Source organism: Ciconia boyciana, chromosome 5, assembly GCF_034638445.1.
Source record: "Ciconia boyciana chromosome 5, ASM3463844v1, whole genome shotgun sequence".
Lineage (NCBI taxonomy): Eukaryota > Metazoa > Chordata > Aves > Ciconiiformes > Ciconiidae > Ciconia > Ciconia boyciana.
Genome location: NC_132938.1, coordinates 82,740,301 through 82,756,993, shown reverse-complemented (window position 1 = coordinate 82,756,993; position 16,693 = coordinate 82,740,301). Strand labels below are relative to the sequence as shown.

The 16,693-nt window shown below is 43.7% G+C and overlaps 1 protein-coding gene across 1 annotated transcript in view; it reads left to right on the top strand.

The window, feature by feature from the left end:
- FRAS1 (Fraser extracellular matrix complex subunit 1) overlaps nt 1–16,693 on the top strand; it is a 177,204-nt gene that overhangs the window by 76,667 nt on the left and 83,844 nt on the right. Inside the window, exons 11-16 of the mRNA XM_072863417.1 lie at nt 1,858–1,947; nt 3,522–3,669; nt 5,993–6,136; nt 6,458–6,592; nt 14,350–14,493; nt 16,253–16,393. Coding sequence (XP_072719518.1) covers nt 1,858–1,947; nt 3,522–3,669; nt 5,993–6,136; nt 6,458–6,592; nt 14,350–14,493; nt 16,253–16,393 — 802 coding nt within the window. The remainder of the gene's footprint in view (nt 1–1,857; nt 1,948–3,521; nt 3,670–5,992; nt 6,137–6,457; nt 6,593–14,349; nt 14,494–16,252; nt 16,394–16,693) is intronic.

Genomic DNA, 16,693 nt, shown 5'->3' with positions numbered 1-16,693 from the left:
ACTACAGGATCAGTAAGAGAGAGCTTGCAGGGTCCTGCGTGGCTACCATACAGCCAGCAAGCTGCAGAAGTCTTTCTGCTATTTAGAAGAAAGGGAGCTAGGGGGTTGAGAGTTACGGATGGTGCATGTGGATGTAGGTGTTTGAAAGAGATTGCATAAAACATTTTTTTCTCTTTTCTGCCTCCCCGCCCATCACTGTCTTTCAGTGTTCTCAACCTGGAATACGATGAATCTCTCTTCAGCAAAGCCACAAATTATCTCACATAGCCTCTCCCTTTTCTGAGTCTTGGCAGAGCAGTGTGGTTGCATTTTTTTTGGCTAGGCGAGCCATGTTCCATGGCTAGTTGTTCTCAGTTTTCCTATAGTGTGTGTTTATGTATGTGGGTGGGGATGTGGGCAGGGATGGGGATGGGAGAGTTTACAGTACATAATAGTGACATGGGATCCAACCACTGCCAATGGCATTTTGGAGTAATGATTTAAGAGCAAAAATGTGTAGAACTAGCAGAGAGAGATTTAGGCTGTGTGTGGTCCCCGATGACTCAGAACCATACGGTTTCTCCTCTCTTACCCATTCTCAGAAATGCATGAGGGTTGCCTGACATAGTTGTTCTACCTTGGTGAAACTAACAGTGACCCGTGCTGTTATTGCCCTCTCTATGTCTAAAGTAATTCCCATACACAAATTGGTGAGCGTGCCAATGTGGCACAGTGAAAACTATCCCGGAGTGACTGCTGGAACACATGCTCGTTTACCAACGGTGTAAATCAGCAAAGCTCTTTGGTAGACTTGGCGCTCAGCTGGATTTTGTGCGCCATGAGAAGAAAGCAGCAACATGCTGAAATGGAAACCAGCGTGAGCTGTGTGATTTCCTTGGGTGTGTGAGCCCCTCGCAAACATGTAACCAACAGTCACGACTTCTCCGTTTGTCGCAGGTAAGTAATCAGCCTGATTGCAAAGTTAGGAAGATTATGCCCACTGAGATTTGGGATGGGTGTTAACACTGACATTTAATGGGCATAGATTAAACGGGTGCTCAGTGCAGATCGGCACCAAATCCAATGTAGTCATTTGTTTGTAACTTTTTAGTTGTGGTTTTGTATACCTATGTCTGTTTTCTGACTAGTATGTATTACCTTGCCTATGTTTACAGTGCGTGAGAATCTGGTCCAGAAAAGCTCCTCGGGTCAGGATATAGAAGCTGTTTCTTTTGAGCTGTCTCCTGGTTCCCTAGGACAGAGTCTTCCTCTTTTCTAAATATATTCAGCTTCCACTTGGGCACAAAAAGTTGTGACAAATTAGGGCACTTTATTCCCTTCTCCTGCTGCTAAATTCTTATCTTCAAACCAAAGTTGTTTAAGTGGATTCTGTGGAGTTGTACAGTTATAACAAAGAACAGGCTTTTTCCATCTGGGATAAATAGAGCGTGTGCTTTGAAATTCTCTTGGGGGAAAAAAAGTTGAACATTCAAAATGAAGGTAAGCTTCTATGCATTGAAATCTTGACAGTGGTCAAGTAAAATCCTAGTGATTCATAATAAAAATACGCCATTCCTATTCTCTGTACTTGCAGTGGATTATATTGGGGGGGTTCTTTCTTTGTGGGATTTAGGGATGAAATAATGGCCTTATCGCTGAATTCCCTGTCCTTTTCTGAGGTTTGTTCTGCAACTGCAGTATTCGCTAAGCACGTTTTTCAAACGGTACCTACAGAGATGAAGTAGGATAGAGAGAAGATAAGGTGAAATTAGATACTGAAGATTGCATTCCAGGGCAAGAGCTGTTCTGCCTCTGCATTCCACAGTATTTTTGGTGGTGTTGATTCCATCTGAATTGCTGCAACCTTTCTCTTTACAGGGTGAAGAATTAATTCACGTAGATGGGAAGTGCTGTCCTGAATGTATTTCAAGTAATAGTTACTGTGTTTACGAAGAACATACCAAAGCTGTGAGTATCCTGGTACTTTGGAGCACGTAATAGTGAGTTCTGCTCATAAAGGGTAATTGGCTCTCCCTTTCCAGGTCTGAAAAGGATATTATTTGCAAGTGTAGCAGAAAAATAATCCATTAATATTGTCTGCAGGTTGCTCTACAATTTCCAGAATGCACTTGTTCGTGGTGTGTGCATCTGCTGCAGAGTTTAAGTTTGCCTTGCTTTCCTTTGTGCGGTATAATCAATCGTTTCCCTTTAATATTTACTATACATACTCAGAGGTTTCCTGCACATCTCATGGAGTTAAAGATGCCTGACTTCAATCCTGTAAAGTAGAGGCTACTTAGCTGGGGCAATGTAAAGCTTTCTGCCTATGTTTCCCACTGATTATAATTTTTACTGCAACGGGAGTCTGTTATTTTATGAATATTTTCAAGAAACTTTCCTTCTGAAGTTAAATAGAAAGGAAATGTTAAGTATCTTGGTTTAAATGTACCAGTAATGGACTTTTCATTGCTCTGACAGATGAGGACTGGAGCTAATTGCTGCAGTTTGCCCATAGATGTGAGAAATGGGAAGCTTAATACTGTTCTGGTTTTTTTAATGCTAATACTTCCCTTTCCTTCCTCAGATCTCTCTCTCTGACCCAAGTGAGGTAAAACATATTAAGGTGTCAGGTTTATTCCAGTTTGTGCTTTATATCTTTTAAGAGAGGAACTGGCACTAAAGCTTCATGGGCATTTAAAACGCTTGCTCTCTCTTTTCTGCCTTTTGACTTCCTCACATGGTGCCAGCAGAGCCTCAGCCGCCGAGGGCAGCTTTGGTGGCCTTTTGAGCAGACCAAGGGATGCAGATGGCAGGAGGGGAACAGTGGGTGCAAGATTTCTCCCCTCCATTGACTAGTAAAAGTAGACAGGTGTCAGGTGCGATGGGGAGTTTTGAAGAAAGCCAGTGATACCTCTTCATCTCTGTGGTGTTCCGGCCAGTCCTTGGTGATGGAAAACAAGGCAATAGAAGAGAGGAAGTCAAATGCTGTCAAGGTTAGAAAGAGATTTAAAGTGTGAGAAAAAGGTCATTATGCAAAGACATAGATTCAGACAGAGGACAGATTACGGGTATCCATCTGTTCAGATACAGAGCAGATTCAAGCACTTGTTACCGGGCTGTGGAAAAGAAGTGGACAAGTGAGGCAGCAAACTGGAGACAGGAGAAAATGCTTTGAGTCAGAGAAAACGAAGGGAGGTGAAGAAGGAGAAAGGACTTAATGCTAACTGAAAAACACCCTGCTTTGGAGGGAATGCTGAGAGGGAATGTGTTCAGGTGTTCACAGGCCAAGGACTCTTCTCAGTAGGAGCTTTGCAGGCTGCCTGATTCTGGAAAGACAAAGAGGGCAAGAGGGTTAATGGTACAGAGGCACGCAGTCCCATGTCGGCAGGCCTCGGTGCTGGAACAGTCCCAGAAATGTTTCATTTACCACTAGTACCGATGTAGCCTTGCAGTTTACCCAGAGATTTCCATGCATGGCAAAACCACTTTGTGCAAAGGCTCTCCTTTGCTACTGATGCTGCCATTCGGTGTTTCTTGTGCAGAATGGAGAGAAATGGGAAGAAGGACCGTGCAGAGAATGTGAATGCCGGGACGCAGAGGTGACCTGCTTCCAGCGCTCCTGCCCACCCTGCCCGCTGGGCAGCCTGGCTGTTGAGGTGAAGGGCGACTGCTGCCCGCACTGCGAGCCAGGTACAGACCCAGGGTCAATCGTTTCTTACCATCACTCCTGTTGGGGGGGAGCGTGTACGTCGCATACACCTCTGGCACGGGAGTTGTTCTGGCATCCCTGCAGCCCTCACTTCCCCAGTACTGGTCTGATACCTGCGTTGAATTTTAACTTGTCTTTGGTTTACAGTTGCTAATTAACTGGTTTCCATATAATTTAATTGGGGTTCTTAGGGAGGTTTAAGCTTCCATCCAAAGGATGCCAGTGACTTCCCCTGGTTTAAATGGTAGCTGTCTTTTGGCAAAAGAGTTTCTCCTTGGCGTTGGTGTTCTGGAAGTGTTTTGTCTTTTTGTTTTTTCTTCAACATGAATTTTATAAGGCAGGGGACTGCTCCTTTCTGAATCCAATCATGGGTTTTGGAGTTTATGGGCGCCTGATTATTCCTTGGGAGTGAAAAGAAGAAAGAACCTGCTTACACTGTTATGCCACAAGCTCACCTGAGGGTGAATGGCTGCCAGTTAATGATTGTCTGCAAAGATTAGGATAGCCTTAGCTTATATGTTAATTTTGCATATAAATTAATTTTTCTCCAGGATATTGTCGTTCTCCTTGATTTACATTTCATAGTTGGTAGGCTTTAGCTGTGGTTTGCTAATTTTTCATGTTGGTAGCTCTTCTTGTTGCATTCATATAACTTTGGTTTTATCAGAGTGCTCCAGTTAATGTTTTATCTCAGTAAAAAGAAAATAGCTTCACAGTTTAATTATGCTGTCATTTGCAGGAGTGCCTTAGCACATTGGCCATATTAATATTTTAAAGCTTGTTATTTACTGCATGCTAATAAAAATGCAAAGCACTACAAATTGAAAAGTGAGGAAAATGGGTTTTGGAGAGTTCAGATAAAATTGTCCTGGATTTTCGAAAGGGAACAGCATCTTCACAGGCTCTTAAGGAGGGGACAGATTATAAAGTGCTTTCAGCACCCGTCTATTCTCCTTCTTATCGAGAAGTGCCACTATGTACTGGTTACCCTTGAAAATCGGGCCTCTTTGTTTAGCTTCTGTAATGGTAGCATTTTGGAAAATACAGGCTTTGAAGTCATGGTATTGGACATACAGAGCCAGACTTGCATTTTTGTGTCCTAAAAGGTAAATGGAAATTTCATTTACTGAAGCCTGCTGTTTTCCCTCTGGCTTTTTCTGTGTTGCATTGAACGGAATGAGAAACAAATGCAAAATCCAGCCTGCAGCAGTTCAATCTGTGAGCCCAGAGCATCAGTCCCTAACGCATCTGCTTCCTTAAAGCCAGTAAAAATTTATTGCTGCTTCTCACAGATGTGCTGGGGGAAGCAGGCAGAGAGAACCCATTCATTCTCAGGCAGTGTAAAGCATCTAGCCTTAAGCATAGCTGTATTTATGTGAAAACTAGCAAATATGCCCTCTCACTGAGAACATTTGGGTTGGCGCAGAGGGAATTTTTTTGTACCTAGAGAAAAATTGTCTATTCTGTACCTCTCCACTTAGTTCATTGTGAGACTGGAAGGATGGGGCTGCATATACCTTTGGAAAGTTATTGGAAGGAAATGGATAGAGGCAGAACCTCCTATTCATTCCTCCTGTTTATCACTGTGGATTCATTGTTATCTTCAACTGTATGTCTTCTGTAGCTCTTGATTCTTTCCTTAGGTACATGTCCCTGGAAACTTGCAGGTTATTTAGTGTAAATGAAGGAGGGTTTTCAGCATTGGGATCCTTTTTGCTGACTTGTCAGGAAGGAACAGACAGCTTTTCTTCCAGCAAGCAAAAGTAGCTCAGTAGTAAAGGGAACGTAGTCCTTCCCTTGGCCTCTGCAGAGAAAGCAGCCGTGCCATTTGAGAAAATACCTGCAGTCAGGAAATGATTGCTATGGTGCTGTGACATAAAGCTTTTGACTGGACGAGGAGTGGTCTGCCACCTGTACTCTGTCCTGGCATGGGCACAGTCTTGACTTACTGCAGGCTTTGACTGAAGCAAACTCAAATCCAGGTTGTTTTGGACCATTAATTCCTGATGCCTTACGATTTTTACGGCTGAGAAACCATGTGGACAATGACTATCCTTTTTATCAATAGTCTAGAAAATCTGAGTCTGTGCAATAACTTCTCACATACTAGAATACAGCAATATAATATTTAGCCCCTTTCATGCAATCTTGGAAAAAAACCCACTCCAAAACTAACACACCTTGAACCACCAACAGAAATAAGTAATAAATTTCACTTTGACTTTTGAGCCTGTATTGTTTTGCGCCTTCCTGATTGAAAACACTGCTGATGGTTTTTACCTTTGTGTCTTTTCTTTGTGCCAGTTGAGTGCCACCCAGACTGTTTGACCTGCTCTCAGTCCTTTGATCACTGTAACGCCTGCCGAGACGCAAGGAGGCAGCTACAGAATGGGCGCTGTGTGGAGACGTGTGAATCGGGCTTCTACCAGGATGGGGGCACTTGCTTAGGTAATTTCTGCAAGGGGTTATACCCTGTCAGATGACTGTCTTCTCTGTGGCTTGCTGTGCTTTTGTTTGTGGGATCCCACAGGCTTATTATAAAGAGATCGCCAGGCTTTGTTTGGAAAAGCATTCAGGCACATACTGAGTAGTAACCATGGGCTTAAGACTTCAGGAGGTTTCAGGTGGAAGCCCCTGAAAAACGCAAATTCTCAAACTCTTTTGCCAAAATGAGGCAAAATTGTCTCCTTTTATCAGAGCAGGGGAGTCTTGCTGCGTCAAGACATTTGGCATTAATACATCTTTCTTCTCTATTCTTTCTTTTGGAAGCCTGCAATGAAACATGCTCAGCCTGTACCAATGGATTTGAGTGCTCCTCGTGCCAGACATCCCTGCTAATGAAGAACGGGCAGTGTGTGACTTCGTGTGGGAAGGGATACTTTCAGGATCAGCTCCTCTGCACAGGTAACTCAAAACGAAAAATGACTGCAATACTTTGTGATAGCAAAACAGCAGACAAAAGCTGTACCCGAGCTATTAGAGATACTCTCTGTTGAGGGATCTGCTGTTGACATAGGTGTTAATGTTCACCCTAGAGTAAAGGAAGGAGTGAACAGAGGAGCTAAGTCATACACTGTAAAACTGATTACTGGTTGGGGAAATATTCATTAAAATTCCTCAGCAGATCAGTTCTCTTGGTCTAAAACTCTCTGCTTTTGAACACTGTGTTTTTTCACCACTGTTCTCTTTCAATTCAGAATTTTCTTTTGGAAATGTGACTGTGGTTTTTGGGGTATTAAGGGTACAGAGCAGGATGTACGCGCTAATTTTACTAAGGATATAGCACCTTGAGCCATGCCTGGCAATCTGATCCATGGGGGTTTTCTTTCAGTTCAGCGCAGACTAACTGCAGCTGCTAATGCCAGACCTTTCAGGAGACAGTACTTTGAGGTGCATAGAAAATTGCTTGGAGGGATGGGGGATTGATAGAACTCAGAAAAGCGCACAAAAAATACTTTTTCGAAAATTTTTTTGCTTTGTTTTGCCGTTCATTTGTTTCATATGGTGCCCTCTTCCTGAAAGTTGATTGGACTAACTGTTCTCAGGAAGCATATTTACAAAGTAAATTAGTAATTCTATAAAACACTGAGATGTGTCTAAATCCTGTATGTTAGTGATTGGAAAGACTGAGAATAAGATTGTGAAGTTACAGTTTCCTCTTTGATGGAAGTATGATGTGCTTTTATGAGCTTCCCCTGCTCATAATATTTGAAATATTTGTACTTTTCCCAAGCTGTAAGGCAGCTGCTTTTTCACCATGACAGTTTAATTGTTTTCTCTAAAGTTAACACTTTTCTCCTGTTGATGTTGACCTTTTTAGAAGGCTTCTAATTATTTCTGCGGCTCTAATTCAGCAAAGGGGTGGAGCACATGCTGAACTTCTTGAGCCATCACTTTAATTTCTTTGGAATTAGCCCTCCTGCTTAAATACAGGCTTAGGGCTTTTGGCAGATTTCAGGGGAAAGCACTTTAGATTCTAAGTCCAGCTTCCTTTTCTGAAGTGGTTTGCCTTGAAGAGCTGACCATTTGTTTCAAGTTTTGAAAGTCTGAAAAACCTCTGTCCTCCAGCAGTGACTATAGACTAGGGCCCCATTGTGCACATATAAATAGAAAAGAGAGACCCAGTCCAAAAGAATTTATAGACTTAAGTATCAAATAATCTTCTACTTAATTTGATTTTATTTTACCATTTCCTTTCCACCTGTTCCTAGTCTTTTAATTGGCAGTGCCCGTGTACTGCTGAAGCAGTAGGGAAAGGCTGATGTTTCTTTTTATTACTGGTTTGTAGATTACTGATTGTACATTCCATCCAAATTTGCAGTCACGCATGCTTATAGCTGAAAGTTGCTGGGAAAATTTGTTCCTCTTTCCTCAAGGGAATTAAACCAATTTGCTTTAGTTCTGCCTGGCTGCATTTTCTGCATAAAGTCAAACCAGCGGAGAAAGTCTTAAATTTCAGATCCAGTCCATAATTCATTGCCATTCACTCTTTCTTTGTATCTTCTTTATTTTTACAAATCTCTAATCTGGTTGTCCAGATGAGCCTTAGACTGTTCAGAAATATTTTTCTCATAGTGGTTTTAACATCTGCAATAAGCGTGTTCCAAAATCACAAAAAGGGTGAACTAGGCTGTGTTAATTGCTATAGTTCCAGTAAACTCCCTCGTGTGGAATTCGCTCTGGAGATAAAAAAGACCTATAAGACCAAGTTTCCTATTGTTGGAACACTGTTGTCTGCGTTGTAACAAAGCACAGTCTTTCCTTCTGTTCATGTTTTATAACGTCTGGTCTAATTGAATCTATTTCGAATTTCGGAATACAGTTGTTTGATCTCTGCCCTATTTTAATCTTACACCAGGGTTGTTTTCTGTCCCCATCCTTCCACCTGCTTCCGTAAAGTAATTAAAACCATTAAAATAAAGTAAAGTTGAGAATAAAAGGTGTTAAGTTCAGTTATGTAGCAGTGTATTTAAAGATCATGGATCAGTTTGTATCAGGCTTAGAGCAGAATGCTAGATGAAGTCTTCCTTGTCAGAAAGAGGCTGTGGAAACAGTTAAGAAACCCCCCATAAAAAGCAAAGCAAAGAGAAGCAAAAATAAAAGATGGCTGCCTGGTAGAACAGAAGGGCTCGAAGGACTTGCAGTGTTCAGTGCTCTCACTGCATTTTTCTAACTTAATTATTTATGTTTTCAAGATATTCAAAAGCGTAGGCAGAACTCAAGTGTTTCTGCTTTGATCTCCCAAAATGCGAATGTTGAAAGGCGTAACTTGACACGAACAGACCCAGCTCGCTCTGTAGCAAAGCACTTGGGTTTTTATTAATGACCTGTTGTTTTCCTCTGCCGTATCCTGGCTGCGGAGGCTTACCTTGAGAATAAATGACTGAACATGACTAAGCTGAGCTTGCCCAGCTCACGGTGAGGAGGGCAGGTTAGAGGTGGTTGGTAGTACCATGCAGCACAGAGCGGTTGAACCTCTCTGTGCTTTCCCAAAGCCAAGCAGTGACTTCTTACTGTGTTCTTGCTGGGATGCCATTTGCATTAGCCCTCCTGCTGTTGTCAAACCTGGGAATGTTACACCTGCACTGATGCAGATAAGAGACAGTTTGGTGAGTGGATCTTTAATTGATTCTCTGACTTCTGGTCAGTCATGAAAGAACAGAAACATCACTTTGCAGGACCTCTCATCTTCTAAAAGCCTGGGCTTGTGTCACTTCTGTGTGACTGCTACATTACACTCCTGCAACTCCTGAGTAACAGAGCAGAGAAAAAGACTCCTGAGTAACAGAGCAGAGAAAAAGACTCGGGAGCCACTGGAGTGCTCTTGCTTCAACCAAGAAGCGAGACCCTGGAAGTTTTGTCTGTTTAACATTGATTTTCTGGAAAGAATGTTACTGCAGCTCAATGAATACCATTGTGTCAGCTGAGGCAGAGCAAGCCCACCCTATTGCAAATGGTAGGTCAACTATATTCTTTTGAACATCTTTCCTGCAGCAGCTGTGTCTGGTTAAGCTGCAGGGTCTTGCGTGTAAGTCCAATATCCACACTGAAGGGAGGAGGCAATGCAAAACGGCCCCTACAAATCTGAACTGAAAATAGCCAGGAAGGGTGAAAACAGTTTCCTGGCGATGCAGTCACTTCTGTTAATTTATTTTCGCACAGCCACTTAGTTGCTGTAGTTAAAGATGTTTTAGCTGACAGTGGCTCATTGAATGCTTCCATTTTTTCCCCTGCTTTTTCAGTGGAGTTGGTGACTGGCTGTTTGGGCGAGGAGCAGCTGTTGAGTCTGGCAGTGATCCAGTGCTGAAAGAGCCAAAGCTTCTGCAGGCAGGCTGTGCGTGAGTGTGTATAAACACAGGGCAGGAATGGGTTGGGGCTGCTGTCCCATCCGTATGAACCCAAGTCCTACATGTTGGGGGTCCACTGCTTACAACTCAGCTGCGGTCGTACCATCTGATGGCAAACAGAGTGGAGATATTGGCTGGGATTTAGTAGCTGCTGGACTTGTGACAAAAAAGTCCTCAAGATATGTGAAAATAAATTGCCTGGTGCCTGTCGCTGCAAGCACGAGAAGTGAAGGATTGTATCTGTAGGAGCATGAATCAGGCTGTGCGTGTTTGTCGTCTAGAGACTGGCAGCTGATAACTCCTGCAGGCACTTGCCACCTCGCATACGGAAATAGCTGTGTCAGAGGAGTCCGTGGAGCCTGTTCCTGGGGAGGGCTTGCATAGCAGAGCTAGTGTTTGGAGCAATGCATCAGAGCTGAGTCTTGCTGCATTTTTTTTGTTGGCCCACCTGAGGAAATGGTTACTGATCTTGTACTTTGAGTCGTTTGCACTGCTTCCAAATGCTAAATGTGGCTGTCTTGCTAAAAATTGGGTTGCATTATTTCTCCTTTCCTTCCTTTCTTCCAAACTTTGCTACTTAGATCCCCTCCCTTTCTGTCCCTTTCTGTCTCAAAGAAGCCATTTGGGCCTGGCCTCTGTCTAGTAGCTTTGAGTCCAGAGGGTCTGTTTCATATCAGTTGGACAAATCCACTGCAGCTTCTCAGAAGGTCTGATCACCTCTGGTAGGTTGTACTTCATCTTTACTTCTCTCACTGTAGCCTTTCCATAGCTGAGATACCACAGAAGTCACCCCTCATCTAGGAGGACATGCGATTTTAACACAACAGCTGCCTCACTAGAAGACTTGAAAGCTGCTGTGATACGCAGGATGATTTGCAGGATCTTTGCCAAGGGCCAGTGAGAGCCGATTGGGAACTGGAGAGACGGAGTGAAGTAAGATCTTAAACTCCTCCAGCCTGCAGACTATGTTGGTTTATATCATTACCTGGCTTGAGTCTAGACTTTAGAGGTTTCCCCACCAGAAGTTATGACACTGGGAGTGCTCTTAGCCCACCTTGTCTAAAACACCCTTCCTTCTTGTCTCACTCCCTTTCTTCGTGGCTGTGTTGAGAGTAACATCTGTGGTGAGTTTCTTTTGGCAGTAGAAAACAGAGGGGTGGGCTGGGCCCGCCTGTCTGCTTCTCCATTAGCCCTACGGCCATGTGTCCGTAGAAGGGCTTAAGAGAGCCAGAGCCAGAAGGGAAGGCGAGCTGGGAGGGAGGGTTGTTTGCACTGCAGTTAGCTGTGGGCAGGGACAGTGGTGGTGGTGACAAAAGCCCAGCAGAACAGCCGTGCGCAGGCTGTGCAGAGAGGCAGTACTGCTGGGCACCATGTCCAGGGAAGAGCCTGGGATGTGGGTCCAGCCGTGCCAAAGACCTTTCCAGCCTGGGTATTGTTTATGGTAGACTTACATCCAGCAAAACATGTGGTGCTGGCGGGAGGTGAAGACGTTATTTTGGCCTACGCAGAGGGACAGCTTGAGGCAGCTGCTTGAGAGAAGAGACTGAGCTGAGGATGTGCTCGGGAGCACTTGGTCTAGTGCAGGCAGCAAACGGTGCACGGTGGGAGCCAAAGCACATTTGCCCAGCTGACCTGGCTTTCATCAAAAGTGTGTTTTTAATACAGCTGTATGCAAGGCTGCCTGTTTAAAAACAAGAGTCTGGAGGCCAGGCTGCCAGGAGAGAAAAGTGTCTCATGGAAAGGAGCAGCATCTCCGGAGAGGACTTGAGAACTTTACAAATAACTGGGTATGTTCAGACCTGTCAACATATTGAGACAGGTTAACAGCGAGGGGGTCAAGCTGTGCAGTGAGAAGTCTGTAATTAGAGGATCCCGAGTCCTGGTGTCCACTTTTTCAAAAAGATGTCGAAAGTCAGAGTGAGCTCAGAGAGGAGCAAAATACTCACGGCTGGAAGGTGAAGTGAGGACATTTCAGTACTTAAGAATTTACAGCACGAACTCATACTCTGCAGTTAACTTTCGAGCGTAGACATGCCATGAGAATCATCCAAGCTGGAATAAGATGCAGCTTTTTATCAGCAAGGGAAATTATCAACTGGAGCAGAAAAGTGTGCACAATCTTTACCTCGGGATGGGATGTTTGGTATTTATTGTGTTGTGATTCAGCAACAATTAGATGTGCTTTATAGTGGTGACGGCACTTGCTGTAGGAGTCGGGGGGAAGATCCTTTTGGGTGCAGGATGCTCAGCGTCCTTATGAAACACTCCTCACATAGGAGCGTTCAGGAACTAGAAGAGCCACGGTGTTCTGGAGAGGTCAGCAATAAAGTGGGGGGAAAAAAAAGGTGCAGGAAGGTGAGAAGGGGAAAAGCAAACATCTAGTTACAAGGCAATAGAAGAAGATGAGAAGAGGGAAAATAAACAAAGGTAGAAGGGTGGAGAAGGAACATCTGGAAGGTCAAAGGACTATGTGCTGGGCATGAACTCAAATGTCCCATGTCTTGGCCCCCTAAAAATTCCCCTTTCTAACTCCATGGATGTCACGTCACATCTCTGTGTTTCAGTTCCCTACGTATGAGACGGAGATGATAAGAATTCCCTGCCTTGGGGAGTGGTGAGATCCACTAAGGTGGGGTGTTTATCTTCTGCTGTGCAGTGTGATTCGTGTATAAGCACAAACAGAGGTGCTCCATCTCATTAATTAAAAAACCCAAGAGCAACTATGGCCTGAAGCAGACAGAAGAAGCATAGAAGCCGTACAAAACAGGAGTGAGATGGGAGTGGTGGCGATCACTGGTTTGCTGTAAACGTACTTACGGCTACCTGGATTGCAAACGCTTTCACTCACCTGTTATTGGGGAGAGGATGAATTGTCTCTCGCTTAGGGGGATTATTTTGGCAGGAAGGTGTTTGCTTTTGTCACTGTTCCGTATGTAAATGTGCTCTTAGTTATGTGGACGAGCTGCTGCTGTGTCCACTGGTTCCTGCGTTACACTGAGACTACTCGCAGATGAGTTTTTCTTGGGTGGGTGCAACTTCAGACGTGTTTGTGGATACAGGGCAAATGTCAAAAAGTTCTGTTTTCTCCCACCTGCCGTGGTCTGGGAGCACAAGCATGTACCTGCCTTATTGTGAAATAGTAAATTTAAGAATGTCTTTGGAACATATTTGGGTGTAATTGAGAAAAAAATCGAATAGCTAAAGGAACTGTAATTTGCAGTTCCTGCAAGCACTGGTAGCACAGGATTTAAGATGAATCTGCGTCACAGATTTCATCAACAGTAACCACAGTGGGCTGAATTTCCCCCACAGCTGATCTTGTACAGTTTCGAATAAGGTGGCTTGTTCGACAGCTGTTTTGGGAGGCAGAATTGATCTCCATACAGGTATTAGTGTAATTGTAAGATGTCATCATGCTCGAGGATCACTGTGTTCTGCCTATGTGTTCCTGTACCCAGATGCCACAGAGAGGACATTTATACTGCCTGCATTGCAGGAATGTGATGTACTTCAGGAATATCTGAAAAATTACTGTGTCCCAACCATGATACATGGCTCACCCAGAGAGAAAAGTAGCTGGTATCTCAGCTCAGTGAGGGAATGCCCCTTTTCTTCTGCTGGCAATGTCAAGAAAAAGATATGCAGTGCCCGCTGGGCCTGGGACCCACTGCCCACCTTTCCCCAGGAATTACTCAGTCTGAGCATGTGAGGATTTCTGACCTGCCCAACCAGATCGGCCAACAGCCAGAAGTCAGTTCCTTCTGCGCTGGTGCAGAGTCCTGGAAGGGCAGAAGGAGTTGTTTGTAGAAGTAAGCTGTCTTTGTTTTAATTTTGCAGGATCTTGATTGCAGCCCTGCAGTCTAATTGCTGTGTTTGTACATGGAGCTGGGTTAATGTCAGTAGTCACTGCAAGGATCTGATTGCAGGTCTGTTGTTTAAGTAGCGTGTGATGGGATCTCTCCGTTTCCCTTTGTGCTTGTACAGCCCCTAACACCAGGATGAACAGGACTTAATGGTGTTACCAACACTCCTCCTAGTCTGATTACAGCTATAGAAACTGCTCTGATGTATACTGCGCATCATGTTGCACGTACAAAATGAAGCTGTAAATTGTACCCCTGAGATGACTGGGATGAAAGATACTAACCTAAGAAGAGCAGTGGTTTTTTGTTTTCTTTTCCTTTTCTGAGGCAGGGAATGCCTGTGAATTTAAGGAACAAAACTGCAAAAAAAGTGAATTACTGCAAACTCTTCGTTTTAAAGGGATGATTGGAAGTTGATTCTTTGTTAATCCTGCACCTTTCTTTCCTGCAGCTTGTCACGAGTCCTGTTCCTCATGCTGGGGTGCTGCTGAGAACAATTGTTTGTCCTGCAAAGACACATCATGCGTGCTAAAAGCAGGGCTCTGCGTGGCCAGCTGTGGGCAGGGATTTTACACAAAGGATGGAGTCTGCGGCGGTAAATACCTGTTTTCTTCTCCAATTGCAAGAAGTTTGAGAAATGTTCTGCAAAAAAGGAATCAATATTTCATTTAGCCATGCAGCAGCTGTGATTTTATTGATGTCTAAGAAGCCAAATGCACCTTGTGCATACATATCGCATGAGGAAAGCTACTGTTTGTTTGTAAGATTATTAGTTCATTTAAGCTAATCAGATGCTGAAAGGTTTAAGGCTTTTTCCCTCACTGAACAGCATGAAAGCCTAACTGAGTTGTTTCTGAGGGCTTGACAAATCCATTTGTCTGCAGAAAGAAAAATGGCCTTTGCCAGCAGGTTTCTGTAAATTTGATTATAATTCAGCATCACAGTAACTAATACCTGCACAGCAGATGAGACTTGGGAGCTGGGAAGTTTTGCTGAGAAAAGGGGAAGAGATGGCTGGAGGGAATTAAAAGACCTAAGTCAAACAGATCGTGAAGGGGAAAAAAATCTCAAATAAAGAAAGAATCTAAAATTCGCCACAACTGTTCAGGTCAAGTCTGGGTTTCTGCTGGCAGCCACCTCCCGCTGCTTTGAAGGACTGACCAGCATAGTCAGTAGAAATGACACAGGGGTTGTCTGTCTTCATGCAGGTCTGTCTGAGCCACAGGTAGCTAGAGAGGCCTCAAAACCTGGAGCGTGTTGACAAAATCGTTGCTATTCTGGCCGCTTCTGGATGAATTTCACTTTGACCAGGTTCCCCTTCAGTTTGGTTGATGTCTATACCAGTAAATTTTACTCACCTGTATTTTGAAGTGTGCAGGCTTGAAATCTTACATCTGTAGCTGAAAATCATTTAAGCTCAAAAGGAAATTTAACTTTGATGCAGCTTGGCCATAATTTTTATTTTTATTGCCAGTGATTTCTCAAAACTGCATAGCTGTTCCTCACAGCCTCCAGAATTCACGCCTTTCATCGTCTACCAAAAACACGCATTTCGATACCCAACTGGAGAGGTGTAAGCTCTTTGAAAGGGAGGCTGTCTGACTGGCGAAAAGAAACAAAAATTGGTTAAGTAAAATGCTTGGCCCTCCTGAATATACAGCAGCAGTAGTGCTACTGACTTAGGGAAGCCAGAGTTTCATAGTGCTCTTAGACAACAGGTTAGTTAACTTCAGAACTGACTGCCTGGGAGAATATAGACCACAGGAATTGATAAGAAACATTATCATGCTTGATTTTAGATGCATTTTCACACTTAAAGCTTTGACTCGAAGAGGAGGGTGAGGGTGGGAAATTACAATTTTTTCAATCAACTTTGCCTCCATCTTTTACTTCCTGAACAGTCTGATAACTGATGCTTGTTGTACAAAGATACGTAAAGATTTATGAGATGGTTTTCATACATGAAATTGTTCAGAATGGTGCTCCCTCTTCACAGACTGTTGGTGAACAGGAAAAACATACTACATTAGCTGGAGGGGGTTGTGTCGGGAGCGGAGGGAGTGCTGGTGCAGACCCATTTCTGGTATTTGTACTTACTCAGAGTCCTAGACAGGATACAGGTCAGTGAATACCTGTCTGCACTGACACGTCTACCTCCGTGAATGTCACTGCTTATTCCAGGGAAGTGCGAAAGGTTACTTGTGCTGGAGAGGAATGTTTAAAGATGCCTTTCTGACAAGGAAAGGACAAGGCATGGTGTGGCTTACTTTATTTTATCTATGCGGCCAGGTCGATGGCTCTGTTGTTCTTTGCTTATTGAGTCCCTTTCATTCATGAGCTATCCTCTTTGGCAGCTTGTGACCAGTTCTGTGAAACATGCTATTCAGACCAACCCGAGTGTTTGACCTGTGCTTCAGAGAAGTTGTTACATGATGGGAAATGCATTTCAGAGTGCCCGGACGGATATTTCCCAAATAGCAGTGGAAGATGCAGAGGTAAGAGGCATATTTGCATGACCTTTTCTAAGGCTCTCAAGGCACCCTCCACATGTTGTCTTCTTTTCCCCAGGTGTTTACCTGTGGGAAGGGAATGTTAAGAGCACAGAAGCGTGAGTGGGAACAGGAATTTGATTTTTTTGTTTTCTTTGGTTCACTTGTGATAGATTGCTTTAAATAACCTCTTTGCCTTGCGAAGCATATTAAGACACGCTGAGATATGTATTCAAAACACTGTGTGAGTGAGAGTTATTACTGTTAGTAGTTATTAATACACATGCACTTCTGCTCTCATTAGTT